This window comes from Spea bombifrons, chromosome 6 (genome assembly GCF_027358695.1).
Source record: "Spea bombifrons isolate aSpeBom1 chromosome 6, aSpeBom1.2.pri, whole genome shotgun sequence".
Taxonomy (NCBI): domain Eukaryota; kingdom Metazoa; phylum Chordata; class Amphibia; order Anura; family Pelobatidae; genus Spea; species Spea bombifrons.
The window spans coordinates 11,861,680-11,882,653 of NC_071092.1; the positions used below are offsets into that span (position 1 = coordinate 11,861,680).

A 20,974-nucleotide genomic window follows, 5' to 3' on the forward strand; every position below is an offset into this window, starting at 1 on the left:
CTGCTATGATCCCTTTTCAGGCCATGATGTACTTTTTTATAAACTGGAGCAAAAACGGTATATTTAAGGTAAGGTTTTAACAAATATATTAATATCAATGTCAATGGTGCTATCATCACCCCGTCTCCTCATGCCCGCTGTCTTGGTGTCACCCTTGACCTTTCGTTCACCCCCACATTCAGTCTGTCTCTAAAAACTGCCGTCTCCATCATAAAAACATTGCCTGCATCTGTCCCTTCCTAACACAGCATGCCACTAAGGCTCTCAACCCTCTACAATCCACCATGAATGCTGCTGCCAGACTTATCTTCCTCTCCATCGCTTTGATAACGTCTCTCCCCTCTGTCGGTCTCTTCACTGGCTGCCTGTGCGCTTCAGGATTCATTTCAAAATCCAAACTCTTACTTTCAAACCCCTTCACAGTGGCTCCCCTACCTACATCTCATCACTCATCTCTAAATACACTCCACACCGGTCTCTTTGCTCATCCAATGATCTCCTTCTATCATTTCCTTTGATTTCTAGCTCTCATGCACGCTTACAAGATTTCTCAGGGGCTGCCCTTATCCTCTGGAATGCTCTCCCCGGTCTGTCTGTCTTTCTCCGTGCCTTTATTCCTGTAAAAAATCCCTCAAGACCCACTTCTTTAAGGACGCTTACAACATTGCACATTAACGCCCTCCCATATTCTTTTAGCTCACCTTTCCTAGTCCCTCTCCTGCAATACTTTTACTAGTGTGGCTGGTCCTAATGACCGCACTTTTACCTATTGTGTAAATACACCTTAAATCCCTCTAGACTGTAAGCTCGTTTGAGCAGGGCCCTTCTCACCTGTTGTCTCTGTAAATCAAATTGTTATGTTACATACTACTTGTTTTGTAGTGTCCACCCATTGTACGGCGCTATGGAATTTGATGGCGCTATCAAATAAATAATAATATTATGTTTGTAACAGGAATCAGATAGGCTGGAGGGTCCCTGTCCAGTGTTACTGCTGTCCTTGGACTCTGAGCTGGTTACAGACTCAGGGTTCTCAGAGTAAACTATAAGTCCTCCAACAGAATGTTTATTTGGTCACAAGGAAGGACAAAACATGTTAGTTAGGATGCAGAAGAGAAACACAGTTTATTGGGGAAAATTATGCTTTTAGCAATAGTCAGAACAATGTTATCTGGGGATTGCAAATTGAATTGCCTACAGTATTTCTGTGCCTGGAGTGTTGCAACCAATCAAATAAACCAGTGGAGAACAATAACCAATCAGAATGGGACAGAGACATTTAATCAAAACAGCCAATTGATATACAATTGAGGAGATGTACTGTGGGAGCAACCAGTTGGTTAAAGGGTGGACATTTTGTCTGGAGGAGACATTTAAACAGACAATCAATGAATACCGAGAACTGTAAAGTACTGTAAAAGAGACCAATTGAGGAAAGCATCCACGTTTTGAATGTAACCACTGGGCACTAGCACTGGTGGTCCTCCGGGACGTGGGAAAAACACTACCTGCCGACAGTGTTATGTGTGATGGCGAGCGTGCGCTATGTGGAATGGACATAACAAAGTATCAATTACAGGACTAAGTTCGCATCCTCTACACCAGGCATGTCCAAAGTCCGGCCCGAGGGCCAATTGCGGCCCACGTTCCGGACTGATAAGGCCCCACAATAAGTTGCCCAAATATAGATCTGTTTTTTTTTATATTAAAGGCAGAGGGATTTAACACCTTTTTAGATTTGTCATCCAAGTCACAAAATGAAAAGTATGCCGTTTTCAATAAACTTTGCATAAAATTGTTAATTTGCATTCAATTTTAATGGTTCAAAGAATGTCAGGCAACATGGTCGGCCCTCGCACATCTTCACTTCATTAAATCTGGCACTTTGGACATGCCTGCTCTACACCCATTCCCCTTGTAAAAAAGGTCAACAACTTGGTTGCGTTTGCCATTGACAAGTACTCAGATACTTCTCCATACAGCATTTTATAAATAAGCAGTCATTCATTCATGTTTTTTTATCTTCTATGTTTTACTGCCCAGTCTGCTACTTTATCTTAATCCATCTACAGGGAGACAACAGTATATAGCCTATATGTATCCTGAGGCAAAAGCAGAATCTCCATTTCCATTATTGACCTTCTGAAGAAAGAGAAGCAATAGAAGAAACTAGTTTAATGCGTTAACTAATGATTCCATATGTATCCCTTTGCCCCAGTAAACTGGTTTGAAATATTTATTTGATATATGGCACATTACATAATATTGAACTGAGAATTTTTTCTATGATTCATGATTCTATGTATAAACCTAGGAACATTTTCCTTAAAGCTTTCCTTCTAATGTACAAACAAACAATTTCAGCTTGCACTCTGACATAAAGCTAAACAAAGGGGGAAAAAAGGAGTCAAACTCAAATCAGTACACACAAAATACCAATAATTACGCTGCACAACCCAATTGAAGTAAATGTTATCACTGTGTTCAAATTGTACAACTACATTTCTCTACCTGAAGCATGAAGAATACAGATCAACATACTGAAGATAATGCCCCAAGCCTATTCAGTGTAAATCAATCTTAATGAAAAGCCAATGGTTCTAATAACAATTAAGCCCCGATATCAACTGAATACATGATAGTGGGGTTTTTTTTGCTCCTTTAACAGCTAATGCTTCCACTTAACTAAGGGTCTTCTTCGTATAACTTCCTGTTACTAGATGCTCGTCAAGCTTCAACTCACCACAACTTTAAGAGAAAACTACAATACTACTTCTACTTACCTCCTCCTTCTTTTTGTATTTGTATGCCCCCACGCTCCCTAGAAAGACTGCAAGCTCTACAGGCATAAATAATAAAGTCTATCCTTTTTATCATGTTCACAGCTCAGAGCTTAATTGTATTAAATTTTAATATCTTGAATGTCCTTAAATACAACTAAACTTATAACACTTTGTGTGTAAAGCAGTGATGTGTGTGTTTTATTATTTGTATAATTAGGACCATGTTAATGGCATAATGTACACAGATGCATATTTATGAATACATACATACATACATGTTTAAAAAGTATCTCTGAAACCAGAAACAGGAAAGGGATAGTAGTAATGGTGGGCAAGATTGTAGTATATGGTAGTCTAACTTTACAAGACACTCTGGAATGTGTTGCTCTATGATTGGCAGCCATTTTGCGTTGTATGTGTTACCTCTGGCTTGCTCAGTATGTTTTTCATGCTCTCCAAGTGAATAAACAGTTGAATCTACACTAAAGGTAATGCTTAAGAACATAATATGTTCTCGGATGTATTTGAACTTTAAAAACAATAAAGTACCAGAAGTGAGACTGCCGCATGCTTTCAGGTCGTTGGTTTTGAAGGTTGAGCTCTGTCTGAGATGAACTGTATTCATCTACAATGCAGAGTGGATCAAATTGGAAAATGAGAATTGGAATAATGTAAGTGTTATAAGGTTTCCATATAAACCTCTAGCACAGACCTCATACTCCATTGCACATAGACGGCCAGCAGTGGAGGGCTGGCACGTTCTAGCCAGAGGGCTGGTAAAGCTCACATATATTTACAGACATTTACACAAACCTACACACGGTTACACATACTAACACACACTTATGAACCACTAACACATAGTCCCTCTAACATGCTTACACATATATCTGCACCCCCCCCCACACCTGACTGTCAGTTCTCTGATCTCCCCAACCATGCCAACCATGAACACTGAAAGACCTCCATTCCTCTCAGCCGCAGATCTTGGCTAGTGGTCAAGGGTGCCTAACCGGCAATCCGGCTCTGTAATATTCTCCCATGCGAGGTTCATCTTTAACCAATTTAATTTAAAGAGAAGCACACCACATGTTGCATCATTACATAGCATCATTACATCAAGAAAATCTGCCCTAAACTAACACCTGAGCAATGATAGGAAACTGGGTGATGTGTGTGCTGCATTTTCCTTGGGAAAGACAGTGACATTCAACTGTTCCTCCTTTGAAGGTGTCCCTCAGGGGGGCAAATAAGTGAATATGATGCTGTAAATCATAATATGTTTTACGGGAAATATTCCCAATTTTTATTAGCATTCAACATCAAAAAGTGTATATGGGACCTTTTGCAGTATTTTCACCACACATATTTACACATTTCTTCACATTTCTTCTGTATAAGCCTCTCCTGTTTCATCAATTTCCAGCTGCTCCAGACACATTGTGTTATACCTGTCTACAAACATATTGAACCGTTTCACCATCGCCATAATATGCTTCATTTGGATGCACAGGTTTGAGTTTGCTTTCATCAAAGTTGTTCATAAGGAGAATGTCTACGATATAAAAATAAAAATGTGCTGACAATGACAGAGCTGTAAAATAACAAAAAAGTGCTATTATGCTTAAAACACTGATAAAAATAGAAACATAGAAAAACAGAATTTGATGGCAGATGAGAATAATTCGGCCAATCTACTCTGCCCATTTATCCTGAAAAAAAGACCCTAATCAGTCCTTAGTCTGGTCTTAGATTTGGGATAGCTGTATGCCTGTCCCGTACAGTCACCCACTCTATTAGCCTTTCCCTGCTGGGAGGCTGTTCCATTTATCTACCACCTTCTCAGTAAAGTTAAACTTCCTTATAATTACATCTAAGCCTCTGACCCTCTAAATTTAGATTATGACCTCTTGTTTCAAGATAAGCTACCGAGTCTGTTAATATTTGCATATAAATGTAATTAATACTTTACCGGTGGTTGGCCTTTTATAGAAATGTACTCCTGTGCTATTTAGGAGTTATAATTAAAAATGACCACATTTGTACACATTTAAAAACACACATAGTATATCAAGAAGATAACAACAACAATAGCATTTGAATACATAGCATAGCATTTAATATTTTCACTATACATATCAGAAATATAAAAGGTAATAACCCTACAAAAAGAGGCAATCCCAAAATCAGTACAACATACAGTGCCAACAATAGGTTGGCATTTCCCCCTTTTTATTTAATCACGGTAAACACTGAGTTATTAATTTTGCATGAAAACAAAGTCCAACTTGTCCAAGAAGATATATAAGTATAGTATAAATGAGAAAACAGGTCATTTCAGGTGAACAGAAAAATTACAAAAATGCAAGAAAAGTTTAGTCTTTGGAGTATATAAAGATGCTAAGTTTGTCACCTTTTGCCACTTTTGGTTCCATAAAAGTAAACATCCTTACATTTAACTTAAATGTTTCAAAATCACAAGCAATTTAAATTTAAATACATTGAACTGTGCTAAATGCCTCTAAGCTGGTATATATCTTTTGCATCACTTATGCTAACACCAGGTGTCTCTTTTAGTATGACTTCATTGAAATCTGACCACACAAAGAGATATTGTGAACAATAAACTGCACTTACTTTCACGGAAGCATTGATGATAGTTCATATTTCCATCAATACACGTGCCTTTTAGAGGAATTGAAGGATGTCGGATTTTAAAGCCATCCTTGCAGACAATATTAACTTCTGTGCCGTGCTTGTATGTTTTACCTAAATACTCCATTGACTGGAGTTCAACATTTTTTTCATTGAGCCCTTCAATGGAAATTCTACACGGCTCTGAAAGATAATTGTACTTTGTTAGACATGACTTAATTTCACATGATGAAATAACTTTTAATTAGACCTACAAAGCCTTGTTGTCAGAATTGTTAAAATCATATGTTTTGCAAAAGTTCTAGCGGGGCTTTCCAGTAAAGTTGTGTTTAATGTTGTCATCAGTAATGGATGTTCTCATTTCTTATGACAATATCGCAGACCATTTAATCATCAATTTAATTACAAACACATATCGAGGAGCAGTCTTTAGTTGAAGCTGATACTTTTCATTAAAACAACATAGACAAATATGTAAAGTCACACAAAGTCTGCTTTATGCCTACAAGTTGCAGAAATGTGTATCACATTGATGTAACCATTTTTGCTGCTGCTTATTTTCTTTTTTTTCTGTAAGATTTCTGCATTAAAAAATACCCTTCCAATCAATAGAAGTTATCTGGTTGTGATAACGTATAAGAAGTTGAGTTCCCTCAATAAAGAAAAAAACATGAATATTATATGTGTGATTTTATAGTACAGTTGAAGTTACATTAAAAAAAGTTTCTGATGGAGAAAGAAAAAAATACTGAATTATACAGGTTCTTTTTGCAGCAAACGCTCACTTAGGTTGGACCTTCATAATATATAAATAAGTCAAGGAGATGAAATCCCGACTCTCGTGAATAGTGACTTGACCTCATCGTGTGAGGTAATCGCGGAAACACTATTGTATTTAGCATATTTATATGATATACATACTTGCAATGACACATTTTGGGTAATTAAGGTTTCCATTTTCACACGTGGCTTCCAGATTGCTTTCTGGAACCATTCCTTCATTACATTCAAATTGAACGGTTTCTCCAGGAAGAATTTCATCCATCCTATCAAGCGATATATTTCTGATCTTCATTGTTGACTGTGATAAAAAACAGGACCCTATAAAATAAAAACATCATTTTTCGGAAGGAGAAACATCTAATTACATTGAAACAATTGTGTATACCACATGCAACAACAATATAAATCCTATGGAGAGACAAAGCAAATATTGATAAATCCAGGTAAACGATCATTTAAAAAATACACTTTGATGTATCAGTTTGATTATACTGTTTAGTATACTTTCTAGCCCTTTCATTTCCATTCTCAACCTTCTCTGTAATCGGTGTCTATTTTTTCAAGATATGAAAGCACCATTTATACAGAGGATAACATCTGTAGTTTTTAAGGGGTTGCAACTATCATCAGGTCAGTTTTTTAAGGTATAATAGTCAGACAAAGGCTTAGACTGGATGTAAGATGTAGGTACGTAAGGACCACAGGTAGGCAAAGTGTCCATACATGGACACCCTTATCCTAAACAAGGCTTTTAATACGATGCTTTTTAGTGAACTGACCATCTCCAAGCTTGGTGTGGCCTACCTCTACTCTGGGTGGTCAAATGGGTATTTTCAGTTATATTTAGTCTATTTTTCACTCTCTTTTCTCTCTCCATTGCCTCCAGCCATTTCCCATTTCTTTACCTTAACCTTTTTAAGTATTTTCCTGGAGCCACCCCTTTCTGCTCAAGACATGTTTCACCACTTTACCAACCTATCTACCTTCCAGGGGTGAGGGGATGCCTCATCATTGCATATGTGTGATTTGGCTAGTGAAAAAATATATGATTACTGCAGTTTTTAATCAATCACGTATGTGATTTAATTGTAAAGTCTGAGTGCTTGAAAATAAAGAACATGAAAAAATCTGGGGTGATAAAGCTGTTAGGCTTCTTCTGGAGTTGCGCTCTCCACATGGAGTATCTGACCACTGTGATGTGCACTGAGATGAGCTATTTTCTTGGGGCTCTGAAAGACATTTTGGGCCTTAATTGAGTTTAAAGGCAAGACGACCAAATTGCTGTGGATATATGTTAGAAAAGCTGGAATAAGCGTTCGATCATATCTTGGCATGTTCAGGGCTGGATTCAGTCAGACTAGGAATGTGCCATGTTTGTATGGGTACTGCTTGATGCAAAAGGGCTTAGGGTAGCTGTTCCCTCTAATCTAATTTTGTATAAAGCAAACACATCTTATGCATTCTACACCAATTTACCCTTGTATAAAGGCCATTGAATGCCTATACTCTCCTATAATGACTAAAGGTCATGAATGAGAATGCAGATATGGTCTGTGGTATTGGTTTCAGCATTTTTATATTTGCTCACATATGTAAAATCCTTTAAAGTTTAAAATGCCCGATCGCGATTATAAAAAACATAATAATAATAATAAAAAATTAAGAAACCTTACATCCCATTGCCCTAGCATAACATCTAGCCAGTATAACCCTCCTGCCCCCATTCACAACCCCCAAACCCGTTAAGCCATAGGCATAAAAATTATACAAAAAACTGTACACCTTATAGTATGCTCCCTGGTGCTGGGAAAGTATGGAAAATCTATATAAATTACATATTTCTGAAATCAGGACACCTGAATTGATAAACTTGTAGGGGATTTTCCATCACTTTACCTAATTTTGTGAGGATTCAGAGGGAAAATTTAAAAAATATTAGGTGTTTTTTTCTAATTTTCACTAGTTTTTACTAAATTTCTTATTCTAAATTTTCAGCTAATCATCCAACTATAGTATCAAAAGAAAGCTCTATCTCTCCTTGAAAAAAACAATATATAGTTTACATGGGTACACTATTCACAGGAAAAGAGAATTATCGCTAAACCGACATAGCGCCAAAATGGCAAAATTGCTCTGGGACTTGAGGTACCAAAAACATTGAACATGAGCATGTTAACATTTTTTGCAATAAACACTTGATTTGTGTAGGTTAAAATACTTACCAATCTTGAAACATTTAGGATACATAATCACCCCTTTATTGCATTTTGTGTTTAACTGTGTTGGATCAGATATTTCATATCCTCTCATACAGACAAATGACACAAGATCATCGTGTTCCATGTACAGTTTATCAGCATTTGTCCATCTTAATAATATATTGTGTTCTTTAAGATGTATGTTCTTTACAGTGCATGGCACTAAGTAGAAAACAGAACATTCATGTTAGATACATAACTACACAGTAAGATACAGGAGGTTTGTTGAATAATGGTTGGCTACAATATTGTTCCTTTTAAGTAATCTACCCACCGTTTATGCTAAACTGAGCTCTCTAATTTGATGCATTTTAACAGTATCATATTAATATTTCTCCAGTCTAGGTGATTACCTATTTGGGCAATCAGTCCCCTTGGTCCTGTCAATGGGCCTGTTACAAGGAGATAGCTGATTTCACCAACTGGCCCATTTACACTATGAAGGACTGTACCAAACTGGCACAGCACTGACTACAACACCATCATAGTTTTTTCTTCTTTTGTATTTGTTCATTGAAACCGGTTTACACGAGCGCCCCCTAGTTGATCACAGCTTTCATAGCATGCTGTACCCAGCGCCACCACTCCTTAAGAGGCAGGGCACCGGGATATGATCCCATAGGCTGGCCTTCAACAACAAGAATCATAGCCTTGGAGGCAGGTGGCTCAGTGTTGCCCGGAGTCAGGCCTAAAACAGCGCTCAGTATGCTATACATAGCAACATATTTTTTAGGCCCAAAGATTCCATGACTGCTTTCAACATACAACTTTTTAGTAATTACTCACAAATAAAGAAGTTTTGGTAAATCTAAAATTGCATTTGTGCACATACCTAAACAAATTGGTGGATCTTGCCATGTTCCGTTCTCACACTTAATATGTTGATTTCCTTGAAGTACATAATAGTTTGGACACTTATATACCACAACAGACCCCGCTTCGTAAGTAGTCTTTCTATCTCCTACATAATCCCCAAAATCTATTATAGGTGGGGGACCACAAGGTTCTTTATTGCCTGAAACAAGGAAAACCATTAAATGGAACAAATTAAAATATTAATACTGTGTATGATAAATCTGACAAAAAAGTAACAAATAGGCAAAGCAGTCAAGAAATCATGATACTTACATACAAGAAATATCCTGTGGCTTTCTGTAAGATTTTTTGGACTAGTTAATATTTTTTTTTTTTAAAAACAATCCTGGATATAAGTACCATGCATTCTTCACACATTAGTCTGTGAGTAGTCACAGGGGATTGGGACCTCTGGAGCTGCTGAATGCCACTACTGGAGATCTTATGCAGTCACATATTCTCCGTGGGCGAAATGATTAAGCAAACATTGCTTATATTAAAATTAATATTTGCAGAATAATTCCGCAAGAGTTTGGTAGATAAAAGTAATTAGGCAGAGACTTGCTTCCACCTGTATACTTGTCTTTCTGTTGAAGGTGAAGACCATTCAGGAGTTGGCTCTGTCTATAAAATGCAGTTGGATCCTCAATATACAGTGTAAGGGATGCTGAACCACCATTTAATTAAAATTCTTGGGACTGCAATTTTACATTGATTTACAGGAGTTTAAATTGTAATATTTTGTATTTTCACCCATTTCCATTTCTATGTGTATTCAGAATGATTCACTGTCTAGGTTTGAGTGCTACTTCTTTAATCCTAATAAAGAGATCCCAATAAAGTGTGTTCTCTTTCATCCTTACTGGCGTGCATGGTGGTACGGTTCTTTGGGAGACCCCTTTTCCCCAGAGGAGCACTTTACTCTTAGATCCAGAGCGGCGACCCACTCCTTCTCGTTACGAGGAAGATGCAACAACAGCCAGGGACACCCTGCTAGACCACTGCTTCCTGTTACGAACAGTGAGGATACAATTGTGCTGTATTGACACATCCTGCTTCCATATGGCATTTTCTTTTTTCTACCAAACTCTCAAATAAACTTTTTTTTAAACCAGTATTATTTTGCTATAATATTACTGTATAGATAGTGTAACAAATTAGTAATATCTGATGGAGCAAAATTACTCGTTTGCAGATATTTATTTAAAATAAATGTCATGAATTGGTTAATGGTATTTACTTATGCACTTTGGTAGCGGAGTCCATCCATTTTCAGTACAGTTAGATCTGCCATACTTTTCTTTCAATGGTGTCAGATATCCATTATTGCAAGAAAAGAAGATATCAGTACCCACTGTTTTGGGAAACCAGAAAGCATAACGAAACCGACCATTTTCAATAACTGGATTCTTACATGTTTTAACTGTAGACAGAAAGGTAGCATCAGATACATCAATAATTGTAAGCCATGCCGATAATCATTATAACATTTATAAGCAAGCAATATTCAAAGTAAGCAGGCATAAAAAATGTGCAGGTCAAACGTCATGGGCTCTACACAAACAGATTTCACTTGTGTCACCCATTGACAAGGCTCAAATGGGGGGTGAGGTTGTTGTAAGCTAGAGTAACAGGGGCAAGAGCATTTTATACTTTGTGGTTTCCAGCCTGGCTCTCATTGCTTGCACATTCATTTTGGCAAACAAGTTGCCAGCCAGCTTGCGGACAGTTCTGCAATTAATAATGCTTTCTTCTACTCTCCTCTAGTGTTCTGGAAAGGTAGGATGAGTTACCCATGAGTATGGGCACAAGTTTCAAATCTGGATAGTTTTATTGAACTTGGAATGTGTGGCATTTGGTATATTACGTATATATGTATATTAGTGTAAACATTGCAAGCGATTCTGCTGCTGATAGAATGCTTTAATCTTATGTGCCACAAGAACCAATAATACAGATTTGCCCACACTCAAAAATCTGATTTAAGGGACGGGTATTGAAAAAAGGAAACACAAAAGAATGAAATAATCAATTATTGTTACATGCAGTCATTATGATTACCTACAAATAAATAATGAAAGTATACAGGGTAATTGCATTTAAATTCCAATCTTGTCTGTTTTTCCTACTATTTACCTGAATTACCCTCTTGTATGGCTGCAAGTCCTAGATGTAATGTAACCAACAATATAGTTCTCAGTCCAGTCATATTAAAGCCAGTGTGTCAGAGCTCTGAACCCTGTTTCTTCTGGAATGCAATCAATAGGCCAGAGCTTTTAAATAGGTCAGGGAAGTGTTTACTTAAGTAAATCATTGAAATTCTCCAAGCAATGTGTTTACCAGCACACAAGGATATGATATAATTGTTTAATCTTTTTTTTTTTGTTTGGATGAAAAGACACTAAAGCACAGTTTGAAGAGCCCTGACTCTATTTAGCAGTCAGGGCGGCATGTGGTTGTGGGGATAGAGGGGTCATGTAGAGGTCAGGTTGTATAACAGGTTAGGATAGAGGTTACATAAAAGAAAAAGAAAAACAAAGTAGAAGTTTCTAGCTGCGCTCGCGCTGCTTAGTTTGCCGCACTTTTGCGCTCGAGGGTGTCTCGAGCCACTTAGTTTAACCGCGATTTTGCCTTCCCTGAGGTAAAGTGTACCTCGCGCTGTGCTCGCGGGTGCCTCGCTCTGCGCAAAGGGCGGGATTTTGCCCTATAAATAGACCTGCTGAGGTGCGTTCCTGTCACACCTGCGGCGAACCTCTAGCTGCCTGCACTGACCTCTTTGTAGCGTCTGGTGAGCAGCAGCATAGCGGGAGAGCGGGAGAGGTACGAAGATGGAAGAACTTCTTCTGAGGCGATAAAAAAACAAACAAACAAAAAAAAGAATCTTTGTCGTGGCTTGTATTAAGGTTGCCCTTTTTCTTTTCTAAGAAAATGTATGAGAAAAGAGGGTGAACCAGTGGTATTTTGACTGTCCTGGCTTTAGGGTAAATGGTCTTTGAGTATTTAAGTATGGTTGCACTCTGGGGCTTGGGCCAAGAGTGCTTTATGGTTATAATGTTTATGTTGATGTAAGTAGTTGGTTGATGTTACATTGTAAGCTAAATAAAAGACCACAGCCTGTTTATCCAATTCAAAGTTTTCATAGTTTTTATTTATTATAATATGAAAAGGGTTTATGTTAAAGCTGGTTTATTTGTTTGGTGCATATCCCTTACAATCACATGACAACAACATTTTTTTGCCCCCACAGAAAGCAGTTTGGGTGCCTTGAGGCTAAGCTATGATTTTCACTGTCCATACTCCTGCCACTGAAACATCTGAAAGCACTGTTAGACAGATATATAGTTGTGTTAAGTGGGTCTGATCTGCCTGGGCTTTACTTAAATTAACCCCTTACCATGCCATTGCACCATGGGACAGGTCCAATTCCATCTCAATGGGGTGTGTGTAGTGGCGGAATAAGGGGCACTTCTATCCCCTCTTCCATTTTATTTCTATCCCATCACATATTTAATGTTCTTGGGTTGTGTGGGTATGGCCATTTTGTCAGAAGTGAAATTTGTGAGTTTGAACGCTGTTCCTAAAAAGTGATGTGACGGCAGTGATTGAATTAATCCCTGGAACCTGCTGATCTGCATTTTTTATCTACATTAAAAAGCAACCCACTTTATATCCTGAAATCAAGAGGCGCCTGAAGACGCATAGTTGTAAGGGCGACATGACTTGTCATGGTCAGGGAAGGTGCACCCTTTGCATTGGTTCCTGGCAAAGATTGGGATGGTTTGGGGCTTGAGGTTAGATACTGGGGTGTGGCAGGTTCACCCTCTTTTTTACAGCCTAAGAAGAGATGTTTTCCACTCTCGTGCCATGGAGGAAGGGTATGAATATGTGGGTGGGGGGGGGAAGGAAAGTCTGTGTATCTATGAAAAAGCCAAAATGTAACTATTACAATTGCACACAAATAAATCAAATATGCAAAATATGCAGGATAGGGTGCAATGCAAGATAAATACCCTCCAGGCACTAAATAATGCCATAAGTATATATATATAACTTAAAGCCCCAAATACGGTAATAAAGAAATGTATACGCATGAATGAAATTTACTATGTATGGCAAATATCTGAATATGAGCATATGCATTATGCGTTTTTCTTTTTGTTTTTTTTTGATGAGCATGCTTTAAATTATATATACTTATCCATGAAAAGGTGACCTCATCCTGAAGTTTTTGGCACAGTGACCCTATACTGTGCCAATATGCTAGCCCTGAAAGTAACAATTGTAAATATTTTTTCTGTTCCTTTTCACTTCTCTATAAATGCTAGTTTAATTTGAAATGAAAGGTAATTTAACCCTGAACTACATGATATATAGATGTGTTTAAAATATGCTCTACCAATTATATAAAAAAACAAACCAAAAAAACTTTTTTCTTTATTTTTTACCAACAGCACGGCTGTTGAAATGCAGTAGTTTCCCAGCAATGAGTAAAGGTCAAGGAATGGCCAATATTTATACTTATTTTGCAAGCATTCATGAGTTTAAAAGAAGATTTACGGGAACATAAAGGTATTGATTAACACCAACAAAAAATAACTAGAAGAAAGGGCTACTTAAAACACATTTCTTTGTGGAAGGGCAATACTACTCCTTTTAGTAAACTTAGTAAATGTTAAGTTTTATGTAATTTCAGTAGTGTGACGCAATCTGATGTACTAATGGACATTGTTTTCTGTAATGGTATTGATGAGCTAAAATTTGAGAAACCTCCAATCTGTTAGCTATTTAAGTTCTCTTGGCTGACCTGAGGCTCACTTTTTTTTTTCACAGGGCACCATGGTAGCAGGGGCGCCTGCCCGGGACTTAACTTAAAACATAGTTGGTTTTTTTTTTGTTTTCTTTTAAACTTTATTTAACATCATTCATGTTAAATAAAGTTTAAAAAAAAACAAAAACAAAAAACGATGCTTTAATCTAAGTCCCGGGCAGGGGCGCCGAGCGGTTGCTCGTGAAGTTCTCAGCAACCGCTCGGCGGCCCTTACTCTCCGTGACTCCGTCGCAGTGCCGGCATCTCGTGTTGAACGCTGGACTATTCCGTCGCTCAACATGAAATGCCGGCAGAGCGAGAAGACGGATGCCTCCCGCTCTCACCGCAGGACTCCGGCAACAAGGTAAGTGGTGGGGGGGTGTAGTTTAAAGGGGCTACATGGAATAACTGGGTTAAATGGAATAACTGGGTTAAGTAACTAACTAAAGGAATCAGGGAGTATATGCATGTAAAGGAATGTAAAATAAATTGGATCAGACATAAGTAACTTGACTCAAAGACTTGCTGAAAATTTAGACTTTGGCAGAAAGTAATCCCAAACAAGTATAGAAGGAGTGTTTTGCGCTTCTAAAAGCAAAAATATATAGATAACATAAAAAACATTGGATCCACCAAACCTAACATCATCATTTATTTTAAAACACATTATTTTTTGGACAGTCTGATTGGCAAGTGTGGTGAATGCGCCTACCTCAGCAGCAGAACTCAAATGAATCAGTTGATTAAGCAGCAGTGTGCACCCAGACACCATACTCCTATCATTATAACAATTATTTAATGGCAATGGTGTGCTATATTATCATACCTGGGACATTTTTAAAAGGGCCGATCATGAGACTCTTTAAATATTAACCTTTTAATGGTCAATATGTAAACTCATCAAATGTAACAACTCATCAAATGTGTTTCCCAAATGCTTGTCATCATGGAAACCTTTACTAATCATTCTTTAAAGATACACTTACCTAAGTAACCCGCATTCAAGCAGTCATGACATACTGGAAGAACAAAGCACCAACTGCAAGTCTTATATATAATTACAGCAGGGAAGAATAGGAAGGAGTCGGCACCCTGAGACCCTGAGATTAGGGCAAAAACCGTGAGATTTAGGGTCAATCCATGAGAGTTTCCAGGTACGTATATTTTGATACATGCTGGATGTTTCCTTCTCCTTTCTAAGGTGTGCACAAGAGTATACTGGACTTTAAAGAATTAAGTGTAAAATAAACATTGTTAATCTGATACCTAAATTGTATTATTGATACAGGGCAGGGCCATCCTTATCCTTTGTTTCTGTAAAGACAAATTAAGTTCTGCCCTATTCAACCATTGCACAGGGCTGCGGAATATGATGGCACTATATTATAATAAAAAAAACACAATATATAAAGCAGAGCTGTTTTAATAGGCAATTTCATATAGAGTTGCCAAAGAAATGAAACCAATGCGTGGCTCTCTTTAAGTAACTGATTTAGGAAAATGCTCTGCTTTTTTACACACCTGTGTTAACATAATTGGTTGGGTCTCCATAGTAATCATCAGAAATTAGTATGTCAATCCCAATTAAGCACATTCAAAACACATGGAATCATGAGATAATTTACTGATTGTTACACAGATTTTCAAGCCAACTTTAATTTGGCTTGTGATAACTATCATGGGAACCGTGCCTCGGGTATACGAACAGTTCTAAAACAAGATTCAGGCATTAAATGTTTAGCCATTGTTTAGCAATGTACAACAATCCTGCTCCTTACACAGGTTGCATATTAATGGAGAAATAATTGTGGAATATTTCCTGTTGAATATTAAAAATGTCGTCTCACATCATTTACATGGTGCCCAGGCACCAAGGCTGATGCAAAGATGTTAATCAAAAGAAACATTGGCACTCTTGTGGAAATGAGGCACAATTTAGATCCCGGTAAAATACACATTTTGTAGCTTTATTGTGGCCTGCATTACATAACAAACTAAAAAAAAACAACAATATCAAAAGTTGTACAGACAATATCAGAGGTACATCAATGTATGTATGTCCAGTGCTTTCTCCCTGTTCTATTACCGGAAAAGGCTAGAAAAGAGAAAAATAATTGCGTAATCGTATATCCAGTAAGTAAGTTATGAGTCATTCAAATAAGCTAATAGTTGTTTTTTTGCAAGAAGTGCAACCAGACTGCATGTGGAAATGACACAACTCAGGATACAGGACAGGTCAGGGACACAGGAGAAGGACAGAGAACTTAGGAGATCTCATCTTGCTATTTATGTTGAATATTTTTGGTGAAAACTGCACAAATTTCACTAGAATTCCTGCATCTGTTAGATCTCCTGGAACCTTTGCAGATCCCTTAGTCTTTCCTCATAATTTTTATCCTGTAAAACATTTACCATTTTAGTACCTCTCTTCTAAACTCTCTCCAATATGTACATATCCTTCTGGAGATGGTGTCCCTAGAATTGTATGCAATACTCTAGGTGAAGACAGAACATTGTGGCTGGATAGCCCACTGACACACAGCAGGTATTTAAGGTCAGAACTACACCCAGGTAATCAGGTTCTGCTGTCATAGTACTTGGTCATAGGTTTTACACTCAGAAGAGTGGCCTCTAGAGGTAGAAAGGTATAAAACACCTGATGTACCTGGTGGACCTGGCAGATTTTTTGGATAATGTGTGAATTGGTTACATTATAACATATAAATACAAAAGAAAATAAAAAAAAAATATTTAGGCAATATTTTACGTTAAGGAATTATTGCTGGAAAGGGTTACAACATCCCTGATCACTAGGAATGATATTTCTGGCAGGGCATTGCTTGTAAGGAGCCAATACCACCGCATAGCAGGGTGGGGTTGATAATCCCTAATCGCCACTCCACTGCATTTATAGTCTGGGACCCACATCTTGCAGCCAAGAATTCAATTGAGGCCAATGTTGATGAGGTGCACTAGGTACGACCATAACATATTTTGTTGACCACTTCTAGATCCCAGTGTTTCACAACTAAACCCTTTATGTGTTGAACAATGGAACTAAAAATGTTCATTTTTCGGCAACTGTGTTCAATTACCTCAACATTTCAGATCCTCTCTTTTGTGCAGGTTGAACACTTTTACACAAAACCAAAATGAAACACTCATTACATTACAATTATTTATTTAGCGTCATCAGAATCTGTGGAGATGGTACAATCGGAGTCAGTGAAATCATATAAAATCTCACACAATAGCAAACAAAAATAAAAGAGGACCCTTATCTTGCGAGCTAACATTCTAGTTGGTAGTCGAAAGGGAAGTGAAACAGTAAGAAAGGACTCTTTGAGTGAGGATGAGTTGCTCGAGTCAGGATAATCTGTAGGTTGCTGTTGGTCATTCAGAAGGCGTGTTTAGGATGCTGGCTGAGTGTTGGGAGGAAAGGCTGTATGCTTCTCAAAAAAGGTGGGTTTTCAGAGAGCTTTTGAGGGATGAAAGTCTGACGGATCAGGGAAGGGAATTCCAGAGAATGGGTACAAAACATGTGAAATGCTAAATATGGGAATGGGAGGAGGTAATGATGGTAGAAGAGAGATACAAGTCATCGTTATCGATGTACTTGAATAAGAGGGTAAAGGTGTAGGGTGATGTAGAGTTGTTAAGAGCTGTGTAGGTCAGGAGCTTGAATTTGATTCTGGAGCCTATATGTCACGACCAGGGTACAGGTTCTGGATCCGCGCTGCAGAATCAGCGCCCTCTGGAGGAGAGAGGACGTACTGCCACCAGGCACAGGAGACAGGTAGTATATCACCAAAAATAATGATAAGGTGGAACTCAGGAACAAAAAATAAATAATAAATAACAACGGTTTCCGAGGGGTCAGGCAAAAGAGTAGTCGGGGTCACAAGCAAAGGTCAGGGCAGGCAGCGATACAACGGAGGTCAGGAATAAGCAGGAGTCAAAACCAGAAAGCTGAATCAGGAATAACGCTAGTGGAAGGCAAAAAGGCACTAACACAGGCAATGGTGTAGTGCCAAATGAGGGTTTAAATATCCCTCCAACCATATGGATCCTCCTACCCTCCTAATTAGGGGGAGGAGAAAAAAGAATAAATGTCGCTTTAAGAGCGACATGAATATTCATGAGATGAGCCGTTCGCGCATGCGCGAACGGCTCTCACGACGTGGAGGCGCGCGCCCCGGAATTATCCCGCGAACTCGCCGGGGACGCGCGTCTCGCAGGCGAACGGACCCGGCGGCTGCTCACCGCGACGGCACGAGCAGGGAGCCGGCTGCGCAGGCTACGTCTCGGCGTCCCTGCCGGCAGCCCGACGGAGGAGGAGGTAACACTATATGAAGCCAATGGAGTGATTGGCATGGTGGAGTAGCAGATGAATGGGAAAGGAAGATTAGTGTAGCTGCAGTGTTGAGTATGCATTGGAGCAGTGAAAGGCAGGAGAGGGAAAGACCAGATAGTAGGGAGTTGCATGAATCAAGATATCACAATGGAGTAGATTAGTATCTTGGTCATTTCTTGCGTGAGGAATAGGCAAGTTTGCAAGTTGTTTTTCAGGTAAAGGCAGCAGGGTTTGGTGAGGATTGGATGTGAAGGATGAAAGAGAGAACAGTCAAGTGTGACACCAAATACATTGTGGACAGAGCTAATGGAGAAGATCCTTCTATTTAGGTCATCCTTAATTAAATGGATATGGGAGTATACAGGGAGTATACTGGACTGCTGCATGTCATGGATCCCATTTCAACAGATCCTGGCTGCTGCCAAGCTAAAACCTGGGTGTGCATGGAGGGCTTCACCTCTTCAGGCCATGGAGGTCTCTGTCCTGTAAGTCCTGACCCGATTGAGAGTAACATACCACACATAAAACCCCCTACCAAAATGCAGCTACCCGAAATCCATGTCTGAGCTCCACAGTCCTTAGAGTTTCTGGTAACTGGGGAAATGTACCTGTACCAGGGGGAAGAAATAGTCCCAATGGATCCCTTGTACCCACCTCCCCAAAAACAGAACCCCTCTCAAGGCCAGGGAGGAGGTTGGCACCAGGCCCCTCCAGAAGCCCAGGACACGGATGCTCCTCTGACACATACTGCTCACATGCCCCACAATGTGGCGATTCAATTGGTTTACATGTCATGCGGCAATCATCCTCCCTCAGCGCGCAGTGTCAGTGAGGGTGGATGATTGCAGCATGTGGAATGATTTTGGCACATAGGGAAAGACTGCGATAATGACACTTGCTTCTAGAAGCAAATGGATGCATAGGGGCATTGCTGCTGGGTGGCTCAAGTGTGCCCCTCACCTTGCAGCGCCTGGGGCAAATGGCCCTTTTGACTCATGATGAGTAGATATTGATGGGAACAGGAAATAGCCCCCTACCATCATACTTAAGGAATTAAAATGCTTCTCTGTAGTGGTCTGTTGTCAACTGTATTACTGTCTGCACAAAACTAAACATGCACCAAAAGAGACCACATTTAAAAAAATAAAGTGTTATATTTATTTCAGTTTGGTGGTTGTAGCTCTGGATATTATAGCTGGAGATAAAATTATCGCTGCATAACATTTCTCCCACACGTGACGTAAGAAAAAACTAACATAAAACAATAAATATAATCCAGCTCAAATATTCACCTTACTGCCTATTGGTCATCAGAAACTGAATAACAGTGCTAAAAATCCATTACTATTAGGAAATCTAGTTGTATGTTTTTGTGCGTGTGTGGGAGAATATGAGAATTTAGATGAAATCATATGTTTATGGGAAAAAAATGTTATTGCTGGAACTTATCTTGATTTAGGTCATTAAATTGCTGAAAGGTCTAGGATATATGTATATTGTAAGACTTAATACAGTTTTGTTCAATTTTTTCAAACCTTTGCATATGGGACACAATTTCCAGCCAGCTTCCTGGGGGAGATGGGGGGAAGTTCCTAATGATATTTGGTGATGGATTTAATTTCCAGTGGTAAATCTATCTCCGGTAATTGAATATCAGTTCTCCCACAAACCACAATATGAAAAAAAAACAACAGTGATAAATGATCTCAGGTGATAGAATCTAGCACATAAATCCCAGTAATTGTATTGCAAATATTTTTTTATAGTGTGCAAAGGACTGAGCGGAAATGGAAAAAAAAAAAAGAAATGACACAAGAAAGTTAAGGATGGAAATATAAAGTAAATTCTAAAACTTAATAAGTGTAGGATATATAATTGGCATATGATAATATTGGTAATGTACAAGTTGTAGGATTTTAAAGACAAAAATATAAATAAATTAAATGGTATATGAGATACGAATGTATCGTACATCTTGCAGGGAAGGACAGCTGGGACAGTTTGGGAGCAGGACCAGCCAAAAAGGGACAGTTATATGGTTGGCAAAAACATATTGGCACAAGACACACTATCCCATTTCGTTCTACAAACAGATACTGCATAATAAAAATCACAATATAAGCCAATGAAGAATATAATCACAATTACATACTATATACAGTCTCTGTGCCAGACAGGGGTGGTTATTGGGTCTGCATATTACAGGTGGATATGTTAAATGTAACACAACAACTTTAATGCAGTCTTAAGGTAGAGCAGATATGAAGATTGAGTTGATAAGTTGGTGCAGAACATTAGACCCCAATGAGGGATGGGGAGTGGCAGTTCTATAACTTCACCATAAAGTATAATTTTTCATTGTTTAGGCTAAATTAATGCATATGAAGGTACTTAAAAATACCCTCACATGCATTAATTATTCAGAGGGCCACCTGGGACACTAGAGTGTCCTTTTTAGTTCATTGTTGGTTGCAGAACA

The 20,974-nt window shown here is 38.5% G+C and overlaps 1 protein-coding gene across 1 annotated transcript; it reads right to left on the reverse strand.

The window, feature by feature from the left end:
* Positions 1-4,085: 4,085 nt before the first annotated feature.
* On the reverse strand, positions 4,086-11,579 carry LOC128501009 (complement factor H-like). The gene is made up of 7 exons (XM_053470390.1): positions 11,471-11,579; positions 10,575-10,757; positions 9,312-9,494; positions 8,444-8,641; positions 6,360-6,539; positions 5,421-5,621; positions 4,086-4,338 (listed from the first exon to the last, which is right to left on the reverse strand). Exons 1-7 carry the CDS (start codon positions 11,541-11,543, stop codon positions 4,229-4,231), a joined length of 1,128 nt encoding a protein of 375 aa, XP_053326365.1. The 5' UTR covers positions 11,544-11,579; the 3' UTR covers positions 4,086-4,228.
* Positions 11,580-20,974: the final 9,395 nt, after the last annotated feature.